The sequence below is a fragment of the Diplotaxodon limnothrissa genome, linkage group LG17, assembly GCF_057381915.1.
Source record: "Diplotaxodon limnothrissa isolate DT_005_m linkage group LG17, D_limnothrissa_male_GT1.1, whole genome shotgun sequence".
Taxonomy (NCBI): domain Eukaryota; kingdom Metazoa; phylum Chordata; class Actinopteri; order Cichliformes; family Cichlidae; genus Diplotaxodon; species Diplotaxodon limnothrissa.
The window spans coordinates 31445264-31464017 of record NC_140612.1 but is presented as its reverse complement, the minus strand read 5'-3'; the positions used below and the strand labels follow the sequence as shown (position 1 = coordinate 31464017).

Below are 18754 nucleotides of genomic sequence, written 5' to 3'. Positions count from 1 at the left end.
CTTATGATTTACTATATCTGGGGTGACCTGTATCAGCTGTAAGGTTGAGGTGATGTGTGCAGTGGTGTTAAAATCCTAAGGTCTATTATAATGTAAACATTACAGTTTATTTGTGAGAAGCTTGAATAATATGGATTTGTCAGGAACTGAGTTAATGTTAAACAATTAACAGCGTTTTTAAATGCAGGCTTTCCCAATAGGACCTGTTTAAGTTCAAGAGACAGCAGTCAAAGGGAACCTGCTGGTGAGACTTTCACCTTTTAATTAACTGAAATTAGCTCAGTGAAATCAAACTAATTGTTTGCATATGCATATCTGTGTAATATTGTTAAAACACTTAAGAAAAATCTATTTCAGATCTAAACTGAAGATTAAAAGCAGACTGAGCGCGAAGCTGTGAAATGTGAATTTATTATTGCTTAGATAAACTCAAAATATTGATTTTTAAATTTGTTTTGGCCTAGTTAACAAAAAGAAAGCTTCCCACAGGAGGCAGCTGACAAGAAAGAAACCCAGCTTTGTTCAAGCTAATTGTACTGGGATGTTTGCCTCACTACATTGTGTTGTGAGTCCTTCACTCTCTCAGCACCTGAAGACAATCTTTAAAAGAAATTTTTTAAAAAAGGAGAAAAAATCATAAAAGACTGAAAGCTTTTTTGTTTGATTTTGGTCACACTTGCACAGAAAGTGGTGTTACAATTTGTAACTGCTTATCATCAACGCTCTGCTTCGCAGTAACACATCTTCACACAATCCCTCCTCATCTCAGCTGCAGATTGCATCCACAGTCTCCTACTGCGGCTCCTGGAGCAAATACAATCCTTGCTTAAGGGCATATGGGGAGTGTAAGACACATTGTTATTGAGCATTTTTATTGTCTTTGATTTTGGCATTTTGGTTATTCTTTATGTTTCATTTTTAACCTCTTGTTGAACTCAAATGAACAGGCTCTTTTTAATGGCTAAGCCAGGCGACTGCTGCTGGCATAGCTGAGAGATTTGATATATTCTGCTGTTTGAAAGGTACATGGTCACACGATGACTTGAGAAAACAAGTGACCAGGCGGGCAAACGGTGACCTAGTTGGCTGCCAAAAAGATAGAGATAACAGCCAAAGCAGGCATCCATAAATATTTGAAATCTGGCTGGTGATATTTTAAAAGCCCAGCTGTAGAATCAATATAAATTCAATAATGCAGCATTTAAACCATTTAAAGAGATTATAAGATAACATGCATTTTGTCGAAAGGTTACCTTTGAGATGTCTTGTGGTGCAACTGAGGCCTGTGAGCCCCACATAAACCGTGCCTCAGGTGACCTCAGTGGATCACACGATAGAGGGGTTCAACTGTTAACTCTCAGTTTTTGTAATGACTGAGAACTTTTTTCCCACTTGGCTCATGTGATGATGCACAGGATCATTAGTCGATCCAAAGTGTACAACCGAGGAGGGTTTAAACACCTGTTACTCTCCACCTATTGTTTTTAGAGCTGAAAAGTCTCTTGGATGAGAAGTAAAACATCTTCACAAACTTAAAGAAGTCCAGAGTGCCTTCTTCTTTCAAGATCTTAAGACTATCATGACCAGGATGACTGACAACCTGCACAGACATACAGTCTTTCCAACTATCGTACTCCTTGAGGTTTGGGTATTGTTAAAGGCAATCTAGGATTTGGTGATTTGTGTCACACACCTGCTACTATAGTTATAGGAGCTAAATGAATACATACATTAATGAATAAAATTGCTAATACAGATGCTGCAGGGTGTATGCAGTATGTGATTTGTATTTTTCTTTTGCAGTGTGCTGATCCTCTAGTAGATGGTTATTTATTTTAACCTGTGTATAACCACTATCACGCCACCTGCAATGACTTGATTCTGCACTATACAGGCAAGGCTCAGTGGGTTTTGCATAAAATGACCTTGCCAAGGTCATGATTTCCATTCAGTGGGATTACAAAATGTATGCATTTACTTTAACAGAAAGGCTCTTTAGATGAACACATGCCTGAATGGCATAAGCTGTACAATGCAGGCGCCCACTGTGGCCTTTACAAAAGTAAAGGGCAGATGTGAAGTGGGAGGTGAGCCAGACAGGAAGACAAAAGCAGAATAGAAAGAAAAGGACCGAACAGGAGTTGTGGAGGAGAGTGGATAAGGTGGAACCTGCCACTAATAAATATTGCATGCCACTTTGTTTAAGCGTGTTTGTATCTCAAAAGGAGAAAATGCATTCGTTAGTGATGCTATTGTGTGGAACTTGTGTGTTGTTGGTTTAGCTTTTGACCTTACTGCATTCAAAATTTCTGCATTGGGAGTGTGGCTTATCAGAGTTCAGGAAATTAACTCTTTATGTTGTTTTAGCCAGCAAATATGTCCAATAAATGGTTAATATATACATTGCTAAGGCAGAGATTGATAGAGATCACAAACTTTAGATGCAAGGAACACACGCGCACACACAAAGACAGGTAGAGAAAACTGTTCGTATCTGGGTTGCTCTGGCCTCACATCTCTCCACTGCAGATGAATATTAATAAGGAGTTATTAATATCTGCTGCCTGCGCTGTGTGCATGAATACTCGTGTATGCGAGGTCGGCATGGAGAGGCAGTGCGAACGAACCTTCCTCCTCTTGCCTCTCCTCCTCCTCTACACGTCACTTTCTCCTCTATTTTCCTCCTCCTCATGTTCACGCTTCTGTTTCCTTTAAGTTCTTTTATTTCTCGGCATCCTTTCCACTGGTTTCGCTCACGTTCTTCACCCTCACATTTGTCCTTTGTGTCTATGCTTTGTCAGCTATTAAGACACACTCCCTCTGTTTGAAATGTATTATACCCCAGTCATTCTGCAGTGACTTTTACTGTACATCACTTAGAGGGCAGATGTTCGCTGACTCTATTTGACACCTATAGTGGTAAATGGCGCAATGTTGAGACAGAAAGTGGCTTCTGACTGTTGCGTTCATGTTTTTAGGTCTTGTCTGGGTAAAGAATAGGCTGTATGACCATGCTAATTAGCTCTCAGCCAATCAAAAGCGGAGATAGACTTACTAAAACGCTGCTTCACAAATCTGAGCTCCTGACACGATCCCCAACAGATTTATGTCTCCTCTAAGAATCAAACCAGGGATCTTACTACTATTGCCAAACAATATTTAAACTCATTTCCACTCAAAGGTTGTGAAGAAGAAACACACTGTAGTTGAAATCACTCCACAGAAACTGTCTAAAAATGCCAAACTATATAATGGAAGTGAAGTTTAGGGAGGCTATAAGGCAGAATTTGGACAGAGCTACTGTAAGCTTGTTGAGTCTCTAAACTAAGCTTATGGGGTGCTCCTTGAAGAGTGCTGTTAATCTAATCACTTATTTAGATATGGAATAAGCATGCTGTCCAGAATGTTAAATAATTCCTTTGAAGGGACAGGTAGAAGAAGCCCGAGACATTACATTACAACAGATTATTACCTTAACTAAAATCCTGTTGTTGCCAAACCTTCAGGACTCTCAGCATCCAAAACATTTATTAAAGTTACTTAAAAAAACCCCAAAATCATCTCAGAGGAATTCACATTTCACTGTGTCATGAAAAAATAAGACCTCGTTGGATGTGGCTCAGACTCAAACTAGTCAGCCAAGCGCTGATTTGACTTTCAAAGTATTAAACAACTTAAAATCAACGTCTTATCTTTGGCTTAAAGTTAACCTCTGAGGATTTAAAATAATGTGTCATTATTGTAACAAGTGTCACTTCAAAAGGGATAAATTGCAAGTAGCTACATTTACAGTCCCGCAGTGAACTTCTTTTATTAATTTTCTGAAAGCTACGGCATTTGTGTGAATAAACAACCACTGATAAGACTGTTTTGAGAGTGGTGGATTTAGCACACAGTATTAAATCCTGGATATACAGATTGAAAACTAATTGTACTACTATATATTAGTATTAGAGCTCTATTTTATTTTTTTACCCTGTGCTTTAAAGACGTGTCCTTTGTGATTTCCTGGGAATACGGAGACAACAACCAATCACTGCTTTAGAATCATGATTGACAGAGCGAGGGCTGAACCCATGCAGTGTTGAATACAGGACATTAATGCATAATTCAAACAACATTTACATTTTTGTGTGGAATATCCACATACACAGTTTCTTCACTTTTCATCACCAGGTATCTTGCTTAGTTTAATGAATAAATCAACAGGATTTTTATAGCTAATGCTTACACCAATAAATAACTATTACAATAAAAAAATGGCTTGAGCAACACAAATACACGCACTTGTTGTTAGTTTATTATTTATAACCAAAAAGTGTCAATATGTCTTGCTGTTACCTCTTTGTGTTGACATCACAAAGTGGGACAAACTACGTCAGCTGTAAGAGCCAGAGGTGTGTGTGCTGACTGGTTGTGTTCAAACCAATAAGAAGCATCTTACTTTCAGTGTGCGCTAAATGAGCCGGAATTTCTCCTGACAATAGGCTGCCCTTTTGCCCATTAACAGTAAATTTTCTGTGCAGTGTGGCAAATTTTCAGTTTGTTTGGTTGTCATGATTATTCAGCAATGCCCCAATCACAAGCATGTGATTTCCACTTTGTGTATTTTCCTTGTAAATTACATGCATGTCCTGCTTGTTTTATGTGTGTGTGTGTGTGTGTGTGTGTCTGCTGGGGAGTATCATAGATTAAGAAAAGCAGGTGTGTATGTGTCTTATTTTTCAAGGGGAGCAGGTGTGCGTGTGTGTTGAGGGTAGCAGGTGTGTATGCATGAGTGTGTGTTTGTGTGCCGTGCTCACTCGGCCAGATAATGGGCACATATGGACAGTGTGAGAGAGAGACAAATGAGAGACACACATATGCACACACAGTGTGTACATGAAGGAGTAGACTGTGTGTATGTACAACAGATACATAAACCTTTTAACTTGCTTTGGGATTTGTGAGTGCACTCGCTCCATGTATGTGTAAGTTTGCGTGTTAGTGAGTGGATGACACATAAATTGGTTAAAAAGTAGTATTAGCATTACAACTGGTATTTACGATGACAGCGATAATGAGGGTTAAGCGTGATGGGATGTCATTCAAGATCTGAAAAGCGTGGAAGAAGTGACAATCTTTGTCACTGAAATAATTATTTGTGTCGTCTTTTGCTTAGTGTCTTAGTCCAGGCATGAGGCCGAAGGTGACTGCTACAGGCGGCGAGGAAGGAGCGGTGTTGTGGATCTGATTAGTTATGGGCTAACCTCTCTTTTCAGCTAAGGAGATGGGTGAGAGCAGGAGTGAAAGAATAATTGTCAGCTATTTGGAGATGACAGAGAGGCAAGTGATGGGAGAAAGAGTGAGAAGCAGCAAGGCAAGAGAGATAGGGAAAAATGGAGAGGCGATGGGCGAGGGGTGGGGGTAGATTAATGGAGGAAGGGTGCACGACTGAAAATGAACTTGTCTGCTGCTGGAGAGTCAATGGAGGGAGTGACAGTTGTATAGATTAGGGAGAAAAGAAGGAAGGGGAAAAGAAGGAGAGGATGAGGAGGTGCGGGTTAGGGAAGGAGAAAGAAATAGAGATGAAAAGATAGAGGGCAGGCTTTTAAGAGGGTATTTGGCAATGATCAGGACCAAGAGGAGGAAAAAAATAGGAGAGGAGGAAACAGAACACTTAAAACAAAGGAGATAGTATTTTCATAAGATGGAAAACAGACCAGCTTTCGCCACAAAAATATTAGTTTTTTTCTGCGTCTTATTAGAGGTGACACATGTTTGTGCGTGCCTGCATGTGTGGACCCTAGCTCAATTAGTGTGTGATCAGGTGTCATCATCAGTTAACTGACTGATAATTGCATCTTTACTGTCCGTTCAAGCAGATCCCTGTTCAAAAGCAGACGGAGAGTGAGAGTGTAAAAACGAGTGAAAAAAGAAGCGAGGAAAAAAGACCAGATTGAGGGAAAGACTTGAGAATGATTTTGGATGGCATAATCTGATTGGTCCTTGTCTTTGTTCATTATCTGGTTGAGCCAATTAACAGAGCAAAGCGGCATAATACTTTGTAAGCTTTCCACTAATGCAGTTATTGACACTGTAAATTGCAAAGGAACCGTACTTTGCTGGTAACCAAAATTAGACCAACCGATCTGGAGAATACTGTCTGTGTGCAAGTGCAGAGCAGCAATGATATTTTGAGGCAGAGTGCTTAGAGTTGCAGTGATAGTATCTTTTGCCAGTCTTTATCTTTAAGTAGATAACAGCTCCACTGACTTTAGTTTGAATCACAGCTCATTACAGTCTCCAGCTCAGTTCACAGTGAAGTTTGACTCAGTTTCACTTCAGGTTCACTTCAAGTTCATTAAGAGTGAATGCTGACTGTCTTTACAGTACAAAGCTGGATGTATAAAGTCCCTCTGCTTCCTATTCATTGATTTGACCCTGATTTATCCCTGGAAGATCATAGATAAATTCATCACTGTTTCATTTAATTCTCATGCATTTTTAGTTTATTATTATTATATACCACAAGGGAGGGGACCCCTTGGGGTGCCCTGTGTTGTCTCCCGGTGTGACGTTGGCAGCAGATCCTTTGGGTCCTGTGGGCTTCAGGGTTTGGCCTCTGTGGACTGGCTTTGTTCTGCTGCTTGCTGCAGATGCTTGTACAGACTGGGATCTGGGGACTCTGAGAAGCACAGCAAAGAGCCTGAGGCACCGATGAGGCTCCCAAACAGTTTCTGATCAGTTTTGGCGGTGTGGTTCAGCTGGGGGAGGTCACTGCTTTTGGGGCTTGCCTTTGCTATTGGAAGCAGGTGCTTAGTCTTGCAACAATGTTTAGGTGAGTTATATTCATCAGAGTAACATGAAAGCACAGACAAAAGAACATTTATGATGAGTTAGCCTGGCCTAAATGGAGCTACACCACAAAACCTGTGGTGGATAGATGTTGAAAATGAAGAACCTTATGTCTGCGAGTCTACTAAAATAACAATAACAATAACAGCATAAAAATGAACCACTATTGCCATTACAGTGTTGTGTAATGACAATAGTGGTTTTAAGTCCTTTACACTTTTTTCTGTTCGCTTTTTCTTTTTTTTTTCTTTTTTTTTTTTTTTTTTTTCTTTTTCTTTCTTAACAGAAAAAATAGCCCCAAAGTCCCAAACACAGCAGGCACATTTAATGCCTAAGAGATCGATTTTAGTTTCATCCGACCACAACACTTTCTCCCAAGCCTTGTCTAAATCACTCAGCTGTTCACTGGAACCTTGCGGTTGCTGCAAGATTTCAATCCATTATGCTGTAGTGCATTACCAATGGTGTTCCTGGTGACTGTGGTTCCAGCTACCTTCAGATCATTAACAAACTCCTCCAGTGTAGTTTTCAGGTGATCTGGCACTCTTTTAATAAGGCAAGATTTTGCATGGAGCTCTAGACCAAGCGAGATTGATAGTTTTAGATCTCTTCCATTTCCAAATAATCACACCAATAGTTGTTACCTTCTCACCAAGTTTCTTGATGATGGTCCTGTAGCAAATTCGAGCCTTGCACAGCTCTACAATCCTGTCACTAACATCCTTTGACAGCTCTTTGGCCATGCTCGTGGTGGAGAAAAATTGAGATAGAATAAGACAGAATAATACAAAATGTGAGTACAAAAGTACTCATGTTTTGCACTCAAAAGTGCAAAAATTCCTAGAAGCTTAAATAAAAAATGTTGGTATATTATAATTACAACTGAAAATGTAAAAGTTCCTAGAACCCTTAGATTTTTTTTTTTTTTTTTTTTTTTTGGCCTGTCCCGTTTGGCTCTTTTGCCATCAGAATTGTTGTCTAAAGGCAAAGAAAGATGCCCAACGGATTTACTTTACCAAACTGACTGTTCGCTTTTTCTGATGTCATTCATATATTTTTGTTTTCCCCTTCGTTAGTCTTTCAGCCTCTTCTTCCATTCATCCCACTCTTTCTCATGGTTTAAACTCCCTTCATCCTCCATCCTTTTCCCTCCTTTCCCTCATCCTTTGCTTGTCCCACCTCTCCCTTTCTCTAGGAATCATATTTCCACGGAATGCTGTGTTTCCATTAGAGCTGCTAATAGAATTATAGTCGGTCACATAAGCTTGTGCAACACACACAAACACATGTCCGTGCATATGCATGTGAGAGGACGGACGCACAGGAGAGACACGCGGTCAGACAGATTAGTATTATTAAAGTTTACTTGCCTCTAATCCTCTCAAACTCGCTCATACAGCACACATACTAACAAACACACTCTCTCGGTGGGGTACACCCTGTGTGAGGAGCAGGCTATGTGAGATAAACTGATCACACAGCAGTACAATATGCTGAAAGTGATTATGTGTGAGTGTGTTTGCGAGTGTGCGTTTGTGAGAGAGATAGAGAGCAAAGGAGAAATGATGTGCAACAGAAGTCAGGAAGCAGTTATTAACTCGCACTGAAGGAAGATATGCTCCAGTATAAAGGAGCATCTGAGACAGAGCCAAAATGCATGTTTGATAAAAGAAAATTTTACTATGCTGATTTTAAGAAAATCTCTAAAATCAACCCCTCATTTTATTGAAAATAAATAAATAAATGAGGGGAGTGCAGTTTCAGCCAAGTAATGAGATGAAAGATATGCTCGAAAATTGAAACCACAGTGGTTTTTCTCATAGGACACAGCTGCATCTGATACCAAGTGACTTCATTGCTGGTAAATGTAAAGAGCACCTCCTTGGGCATGACTGCTCTATTCAAAGCACACTACTCTTTAAATATTTGCAGATCTGGTGCTGTTGTTTCTTACTGCATTTGTTTGTTTGTTTTTGTTGTTTTTTTTAAGACCACTTCTACCTTGAGGGCATCGCAGTTTATTTTGTAATAGAAGCAATAAAGTTTATTTATATAGCACTTATCCAAACAAATATTACAGCAGACTTGCCATAAAAAACAACTTACCCACATACACAAATAAAACCAGCAATCTACATTATTAATAGAACAAATCATAACAGAAAAGTCTGAAAATGCAAAACCGCTATATCAATAAATACTAAGAATGAATAAGAGTTCGCTAAAAGGCTAGCTTTGAGTTATATTGTTTTCCTTAAGGATGACAAGCCAAGCAAATGACGGATGTTATCACTATAAGGAGTGGAATATGGCTATCTATTCATATTTTCATATAACATTAACAGTAAGACTACATTTTGGTTGTATTTCAGTCACTAATCCCAACAGAAGGTCGTGTTAGTTGCTAGCTAAGCTAGCTTATGGCATGTAAACATGCTAAATCAAGTATTATAAGGATCTACTAAGTTATTTTTATGTCATTGCTGTATTATGGTTTTGTGTCTTGACTTCTGCAGTGCTGCAAAAAGTCCTTGATCCCAAGTTAACTTGTTGGTGATAGCTGTGAGTCAGAGTAGCTAGCTCTTTGCTATATTTCTAAATGTGTTGTGCAAAGTAAATGTAGCTGTATGCGCATAACATCTTATTCACTGTAGGCCATTTAAGCAAAGTAGGCTACGGATAATTTTCTACAATGTCTTAATATAGCTATATCTAGCTGTACCATTGTGTTTTTTTTTTGGTTACATTAAACTTATTAATGGTATAAAGTCAATAAAATTAGGCCTGCTACCATGAATGCATCAGTAAATCTATCTATCTATCTATCTATCTATCTATCTATCTATCTATCTATCTATCTATCTATCTATGGTTTACGCCACAGTTGCATGCAAAAAATGCTGAAATTAGTAACTAACTTCTCAAATAAGTCCAGTGTGTTGTTTATTTCTGTCATGTGTGTATAATATTTGTGTTTTCTTGTTTTTATGATTGAATGCCTAACACAGTTATCATCATCATTGTCATGCATATTTATATAAATATTGGACTTTTTTGGATCACTTAAGTAGCATTTAAATACAAGCACATTTAAGATGGTTGTACTGTTTTTCATGGGCGTATCAGAGTCCAGTAGCTGTACATATTTGAAGATTCAGTGTGCTTGTTGAGGCTTAAGAGTTGTTGTTAGAGGCATGGTACATGGATTAAAAAGAGAGGGAAAGAAAAATAGGGAACTAATTATACTGATTAAGTAATTAGCAACTTCAGTAATGAATTTTAATATATCTTTAGTAAGGGATAAATTATTATGTTTTACATTGCCAAAAAGCATGTGAGATTTGCCAGCACCCTTCTAAGTTGCTCTTGATGAGTCAAATTCTGTGGATAATGCTACAGTCACAATGAATTTATAATCTTGTTGCCTTTGAAATAGTTTCTTCGAAGACAAGGACCAGGTTTGTGACCACTTGCAGGTAGCTGCTGTTTTCAAAACAACTTTGACGCTTCAAGATGGCGATGAAACGCTATCAGTCGGCTATCAGTTTGGCAATTACATGCAATTTGTTTGTGATGATATGCGAATTAACTCTTATAAACGCAAATATGTTAAAAATATTTTGCAGGCCAGTTCCGTTCATCGGCACAGACTGACTGAGATGGATTACGACATGTTGACAATCAATCACCGCAACTACTTGCATTCAGTCGCTGAATACGAAAATTTTTTTTTAGTCCAATCACCAGGCAACCATCCATTTTCCCTAGTCACAGGGATATTGCTGTCCTATTTTTACTTTACTGTGACTGAGTAAGAAAGCAGCACTTGCAGATGATTAGGCGATAGATGTATATACACTCTGTGCATGTGTTATAGTCACTATAGTCCTCAGGATGTGATGTACTGTTCCCTCAGGCCATCGCCCAGTGTGAGTGCATTTGTAAAAACCTGTAGCAGTGAAGTGAGAGGAGCAGGATTTTAGCAGACATTGTGAATGCCCTGTAATTGTAGGATAAATCTACTTCTCTCCTCCTCCTCCCTCTGAACCCACTCACATTTCTCCTTCCTCTGTCTTTCTAGCTCCTTATCTCTGTTGCAACAGCACAGGATGGATTAACTTTACAGAGGTTCTTTAACTTTTGGATTCTTCCTCTTCCAAAAGAATTTCACTTTATGAGATTTATGAATTCGACATTGCTAAATCTACAAAGATTAAGCTTTTCATTTCCACCATGCATTAGTTGTGCTAAAAGATCTAGTGATCTACTATATGGCACTGCAACATCGAGATAATGATATATATTCCAGTTTGTATGATTAAATAGTATATCTACTAAATCTATTGCGTTCAAACAATTTAACAATTTTAAAATTAGTTTTTCTTTTTAATCATTAAAAACAAACATTTTCTGCTTTGATATCAGTAGCTCTGACTACTGTTTCACAAACATACCCTTGTCTCTGCAAAGCACTGTTACTTCTTCCATCTGTAGAAAATTTCCATGTGCACTTGCACGCTTGGCTTTGTGTGAATAATAATTGTTTGCATAAAATTTCAGCGTATAATCTATATGCACAGTGGAAACATTTGCTGAGTTGTCAGAGAGAAGGAGGGCTGAGAGGATATTATAACTGTCTTTAATCTGGCTAAGCATACAGTATGGTTAATCCGGTGTCTTTGTTTTACACCGTCTTATTCCCACGATTTGTTTGCGTAAAACTATGTAATCTCACAGAGATTATTGTAATTCTGTCTCTCTCTTCTTTTTTTTATCTTTTATTTCAATACAAGCATTTGTTGTCCCCAGTCTTATTCTTTTCAGGGCTAAACACGTTCTGGATTTTTCAGTGGGTATTAATCTTTAAAGCTGGGAGACCTATCATTTTAAACATGTTAGTTCCCTACAACTACACCCAAAGAACTGTTTGCTACTCAGTTGTTTTTAATCTCCCCAAGTAGACATTGCTAAATTCTTGATTGAGGGATCCAGCCATGCACAAGTGGTACTAGTGCCATCAAGTCTTTCACATGGATGTTGAAGTACTACATTTGATGGCTTGTGATGAAGACATCACAACATTGTCAAGACCTTAGACTTTCAGTTAAAGCGGTTAGCTCTTTTGAACTCGATAGCTAACAAAAATACAAAGTACAGGGCATCATAACTGATGAGTTTGTGCTTTATCCAGCCTCTTCAGAATATTCAGAATAATCTAACAAACCAACAAACTAAACAGTTTTTGAAGCAAATCCCTTCTATAAGTAATCCATAAATTTATGTAGCTAACTTCCTGTCTCCTCTGTCTTTTCTCTTTTTCTCAATTCCAGGCTCCGACTACTCTCCCCCTCCTCCTCTTCCTCGACCTCCTCCACCTGGCCTGACCAATGAGCACAGTGGTGGCACTAGCCATGGCGACCATGGTGGAGGAGGGGGCGGGGTCAACCATGGAGTGGGCGTGGTTGGTCTGGCTCCAGAGCACATCCCCACACCGGGGGCAGCCCTGAGCTGGCAGGCGGCGATCGATGCCGCGCGGCAGGCGAAGATGATGGGTAATGCCGCATCGGGTGGAGGGGCGGGGCTTGGGTCCGGAGGGCGAGGGCCCATCTCCACGGCCAGCTCCACGCAACGGAAGAGACAGCACTATACCGCTAAACCCAAGAAACAAACCACAACGACAGCCACAAGGCCGCCACGAGCTCTACTCTGCCTCACACTCAAGAATCCTATCCGCAGGGCCTGCATCAGCATCGTAGAGTGGAAGTATCCTTCAACAAACTATGGGCAAAGGGTTGTTCCCTGTGTAGTGCTTTCTCATAGATCAGATCCTTATCAATTGGTTGCATAGTCTAAAGAAAATCAGTTAAAAGTAGAATTTGTCCATGTCAGTTTCAAAATGTAAAGGGTTATGGCCCATCTTTATCAAGCGCTTTGGGTGCCTTGAAAAGCGCTATATAAATCCAATCCATTATTATTATTATTATTATTGTACTGGAGAGTTATATGATGACATTTCTATATTTTACAACTATATATAATGTTCCTGTGCAAACATATACATGTAGGATAAATATGTTTCAACTGCAAACCACGGACTTTATCTGATCGTATTTCTTTATTGGTCCTGTCCCGTTGTGAAGCCTCAAGCTAAGCTTTTTTGTTGTTGGCATTTTTGAGTTTTAAAACTGGATGTGATGAGAAAGGGGTGAATCCGAGTAAGTGATATATATGTATATATATATATATATATATATATATATATATATATATATATATATATATATATATATATATATATATATATATATATATATATATATATATATATATATATATATAGCAGTCTCCCAGAGTAGAAACTTGTCAGTCAAACGGTGATTCAAATCCTTCCCAAAAGCCCATAAATTCATGAGTAAAGTATTAGCAAAGGTTATAGAGCAAGGGGGGCAATTGCAGTTTTCCCAGACTTCTAAAGAAAAAGATATTCTCCCTCTGCTGGCCATTGTATAGAATACAAGCTTAAAGCACTTCCTCATTGGCTCACCTTTAAGGCCCAGAAGCTACATCCATCTTTTATATACAGTTCTTACTGCAACCATATTCCACCCCCTTGTTTTTTAGATTTAGGATAGGATGAAATTATTGGAGAGACGCAGATGGAACAGCATGTCATAAAAAAATAGAATTATAGCTAATTGATGTTTTTATATGTATGATTAATAACTGGTAGAGGATGCACAGGTGGATTTACAAAAAGCTGATTCTGAAGCGTCTTTTTCTGTTATTTCAAAGTGGATTTATGTATATCTTTTGGGCCTTTTTGTCCTACTGGACATCCATTCCCATTCTTTAATTTTAACTTTAAAATTTCTTTCCAGGACAATGAGTAAAAATTTCCATGGTCCACTGAGAATATTTTATCCCTTTCCTCCCCCCCATAATGATAATCCCGTTCGTATGGGGCTTTAATCAATCTCTCTCTGTCCTCTAGCTCTCATAAGTGTGATTTTCCCTCTTCACTCAGTAGTCTTAATCCCTTCTCCCCTTCCTCTGCCTGCCCTTCTCCCTCTTTTACTACTCTTCTCTTTCATCTTACATTCTTTATTTCTGTTTTCTCACAGGAGGATGAAAAAATTGTCTCATTTTCATCCCTCCTTCACACTTCTCCCCTTGCTATTTCAAAGTGTATTTATCCTCTTTCCCCCAGGTCCATCCACACCTCTGTTCATCCTTTACCCCCACCCCCCATCCTCCACCTAGGAGTCTCAGCATTTAATAGCCAACCCTCCCTCTGTCCACCCAAATCCCAAATTCTTACTGTTCTTCCTTTCAACCCTGCTTCTCCAGTTTTGTTTTGTTTTTTTTAAATCTATTTTTAAGTTCCTGAACATAATGACATGGTTCTCCCTCAGGGTGCGAAAGAGACGGGGAAATGGAGAGATAGACAGAAATGGCCTGTGTCACACTCAAAATAATCAATAGTAGGTGCATGTCCACATAAGCCTCGACTCAGCAAGAGCACAATTGCACACGGTTCTTAGAGGAACAGAAGGAGAGGAAAAGGAGGGGTCAGGAAAATGAGAAAGGCAGGGATGTGGGCAGGACATTGATGTCGACAGGAGAGATAATGGAGCTGAGTAACAGAGAAGGGACGGAGGGAGTGAGAGATTGAGGGGAGGACGGAAAAGGTAAACAAGAAAATAGTGAGTGGAGTGGAGGGAAGGAGGTAGAGGTGTGGGTTTAGAATAGAAGGATCATAAGGGAAGAGAAGAGGAAGGAAGTAGAAAGCAGTGCAAAATGGTAGGAAATAGAAGAAGATATAGGAAGTATGTGTTTTAATGCATGTGCTGGGTGGGTTGCATTAACAATTTAACAAGTCACAATAAATCAGTGTTGATAATATTATAGGCTCTAATGGACCTCACATGTTCACACTATAAGCTAGTCTGAAAAACATTGTTCAGACTACTTGATAATGTCCAGATCAGAAAGCTGAGATTGTGCATTACTGTTAATTGTTTTACCCCTTAGTGTCTGTTAATGAACAAAAAACAACACTGCATTTGGGCTGCCTAATGACTTCCAGACAGAAAGATGAATATGCTATACTAGCTCTTTTTGTAGCAGGGACAGATCTAAAGGGGGCAAGGGGAGCAACTGGCCCCCTGCTGTAGAAACTTGCCACATCCAGCAGCCGCCCCAACTTTTATGTCCTTAAAATACTTTTCGTCTGTGCCATTGTTTTGCCAGTGAGTACTGCACGGTGTGAGCAAAGTTGTTCTGCTTTAAAACTTGTAGAAAAATCCCTTTGTGTTTGTTTTCTTAGATGAGATAATGATACTTTAAATGGTTTTTGTGGATATTTTGGTAATTTGCCCCTGCTTTGCCCCACCATGTAAGGTTTTCTAGATTTTCCACTAACCCATTGTGGATACTACAAAATTCGTAGTATTAAGAGCTGTGCTTTGTACAACTTTACACCTGGAAAAACAAAATGGGAAGGATACTTTGGCTTTAGCTAGGTGGTTAGTTGCTAATGTCTCTTTACATTCTTTTCCTGTGTTAACCATTCCTCGCCGTCAGTCCCCTGACCGTGGTCGGGAGACACGAGGGGAGATGCTTCCTCCAGGGCCGAAGTTTGTCCTCCTTCGGGGTTAACTCCCTTCACTTTTGTGGAGTAGTGAGGCAGACAGAAATCAGCCGAGGCACCGGAGAGTACTGAAGAGATGAGGCTTTAATAACAGTACTGCACACTTTGGAAACACACTGCATAGCCTGTAGCCCGTTAGAACGCTGCTCCCGGTCGCCCTCTACCCATGACACACTCTCTCACTCTCTTTTTCCTCTTTCGCTCCCAGCGTTTCCTTCACGCGCATGCTCACACACACATTACATACACTCCTTACTGCACCCAGTCACACACAAGACAGCAATTCCTGCAACACTACCCCCACTCTGGATGGCAATTAAACAATAATTCCACTCCAGCATTGTAATGCATAAAACTGGTACACAATCCCCTTTACCACTTGGAGCCCACAGGAGATAAAAGTGTTAGCCATTACCGCATATAAGGTGAGGTATAGTATCAACGAGTGCACTTCAGTGACAAAGAGGTTGGCTCAAGTAAGGTGTACATACATGTGCAAAATAAAGCATTTCAAGTGCTGTTAAGTAGAAAAGAAATTACACAATTGTAACTATTACATGGCGACCGGGAATAACCAACTTATCCTAGCATCTAGGAAGGCACAAATACAAATGGATAAGTGCATGTAGATAACCCCGTAGGTCCTTCAGATACTTTTTAAAAAAAAATGTAAACACTGGAACAATGAAAAAAAATATATAACTCTTTTAAACCATTGTAGCTAACAGTATAGGAGGCTGAAACGATTTAAACTTGAACCGAATCTTCAGTCCTACTTGGAACTGTCCATGGTAGGTAAACCAAGTTAAGTGATCCACACTCCATACCGGTCTGGAGCTCTGCGCCGACGAGTTGGTCGCTGAAACTGCTGGCCCGGGTGGTCTGGCTCACCCACCACACCCCCACCATTCTCATGGTCTACATGGGAAGGGGACGATGGGACAACCACAACCAGAGCGGGATCAGCTGCAACTGAGACAGAAGGCTGAGAGGAGCTGGGGCCATTGCCAGTTGCAGTAGAGAACAGACTGTGCAGACCCAGATCACGGTCTGCTGGGTCATCTTCTAAAGCTGGTGGTGGGACCTCTGTAGGGGACCACTGATGAGCCTGATCAAGGACCCAGGTATTGTCCAGTGGCTCGCGGCAGCGATAATGCTTTAGCTGGTCATGGTGGACAACTTTCACTTTAGACCTTGGGTTCTTCTGGATCCGATAAACTAGGTCATCCAATTGTCCCAGAACAAAGAATGGTCCTTCATACGATGGGAGGAACTTTCTGACCTTGTTCTTGACGTGACATGTTCCTTTGATGAGATACCACACAGGATCTCCAGTCTTATACTGTGTGTGGCAACAGTTCTTGTCATATTGCCTTTTTGCGCGCTTGACTGACTCACCCAGGGCTTCCCTGGCGATGAGGTGGGCCAGCTCCAGCCGCTCACGCATTTGCTGCACATACTCTGGAACTGAGGGTTGGTTGCCTGGATCAGGAGGTAGACCTGCGACAAGGTCCACTGGCTCACTCAGTTCTCGGCCAAACATCATGAAGTTCGGGGTGAAACCTGTAGCACTGTGTTTGGTCGCCCTGTAGGCCATAACAGCGTACGGGATCATCAGGTCCCAGTCCCAATGACAACGCTCTGCTGTGGAGGCCAGGATCTTCTGGAGAGTGGCATTGAAACGTTCAACCTGGCCATCTGACTGGGGTCGGAATGGCGTTGTATGAGTCTTATCTATGCCAAACAAACTGCACACCCCTTGGAACACATCAGATTCAAAATTGCGTCCCTGATCACTGTGTAGTGCTTGAGGTATCCCGTAGCGGCACACCCACTCAGACGCAACGACCTCGGCAACGGTTGCAGCCCGTTCATCTGGGATAGGAAAGGCTTCAGTCCACTTTGTAAAGTAGTCTTGTATCACAAGCACATATCGGTTTCTGCGCTCTGTCTCATTCAGTGGTCCCATAATGTCCAGCGCAACGCGCTCCATTGGGGCTCCTACCCGGACAGTTCCCATCGGAGCTTGCGGTGTCTTCTGGGGTCGGGCCCTGGATGCACAGCTGGTACAAGTACGGCACCAAAGAGCGACGTCTTCCCTCATGTGATACCAATAGAATCGGGTTCGTAGTCTGGCCACAGTCCTCTCGACACCAAAATGTCCACCCACTGGCCCTTCGTGCATCTGGCCCATCACTTCTGGTTGTAGCTTACGTGGCAGTACGATTTGGGGATAGAACTGGGTCTCGTCAAGGCAGTAGAAGCGACGGACCAGAACTCCATCTCTGAAGTAGAGCCGTTTCCATTGAGCCCAGTATGTCTTAGTTGCTGGGCTGCATGGTGAAACAATAGTCCATGGGGGGCGCTCACTGCTGGCCTCCATCCAGGCGCGTATGGGTGCAATGTCTGCATCAGCGTCCTGGGCTTGGCTCAGCTCCCCCATGGTCCAACCATGAAACAGAGAAGCAGTATCAAGGGTTTTAGCCACATATACTTTCTCAGTCAGCTTTACAGTGTGTGTATTAGTGGACATGTTCTGGTGTGATATGTCTGTTCTAGTGTGAATTGTCTGTTCTGAGATGTCTGTGTTGATAGGAGTGTTTTGACATAAAATGTCTGACTTTGTAAGAGCAGTTTGGTCTAAAGTCTTTGTTTCTGGTGTGGTGGTGTTATGACTTACCCCCACTAGACACACCGCTGTAGTAGCCGGTTGTCCCTCCACCCTCACCGGACTCAGCAACAGGGAGCTGGTGTCAGAGTCCAACTCGCATTGAACTGCCTGATGACTGGTCCCCCCGAGATGCTTGGGGGGGTCCTGCACTCTGCATGGACAAGACTGGCGACAGGGTCTTCTGGAGAGGCTATCAGCATTGGTGTGCACTCGACCTGGACGGTGGATGATCTCAAAGTTGTACTCGGCAAGCTTCTCGAGCCATCGAGCTAATTGTCCCTCTGGCTCTTTCATTTTTGTTAGCCACCGTAGACTGCTGTGGTCTGTGCGCACTTTGAAAGGCCGTCCAAGGAGATACTGGCGAAAGTGGGACGTGAAATCCACGACGGCTAGTAGTTCACGTCGTGTGGTGCAGTAGTTTTGTTCAGTTCTTGATAGCTTACGACTGCCATATGCCAGCACACGTTCCACGCCCTGTTGCATCTGTGACAGCACCGCGCCGATGCCAGTGTCGCTGGCATCAGTGTCTAGTGTCATTTCTCCATGGTCAAGTGGATAGCCAAGAACAGGGGCAGAGGTGAGTCGACACTTCAGCT

General features: G+C 41.1%; 1 protein-coding gene across 1 annotated transcript in view; it reads left to right on the top strand.

The window, feature by feature from the left end:
- cacna1c (calcium channel, voltage-dependent, L type, alpha 1C subunit) overlaps positions 1 to 18754 on the top strand; it is a 238265-nt gene that overhangs the window by 51713 nt on the left and 167798 nt on the right. Inside the window, exon 2 of the mRNA XM_085376077.1 lies at positions 12168 to 12600. Within this exon, the coding sequence (XP_085232203.1) occupies positions 12168 to 12600 (433 nt within the window). The remainder of the gene's footprint in view (positions 1 to 12167; positions 12601 to 18754) is intronic.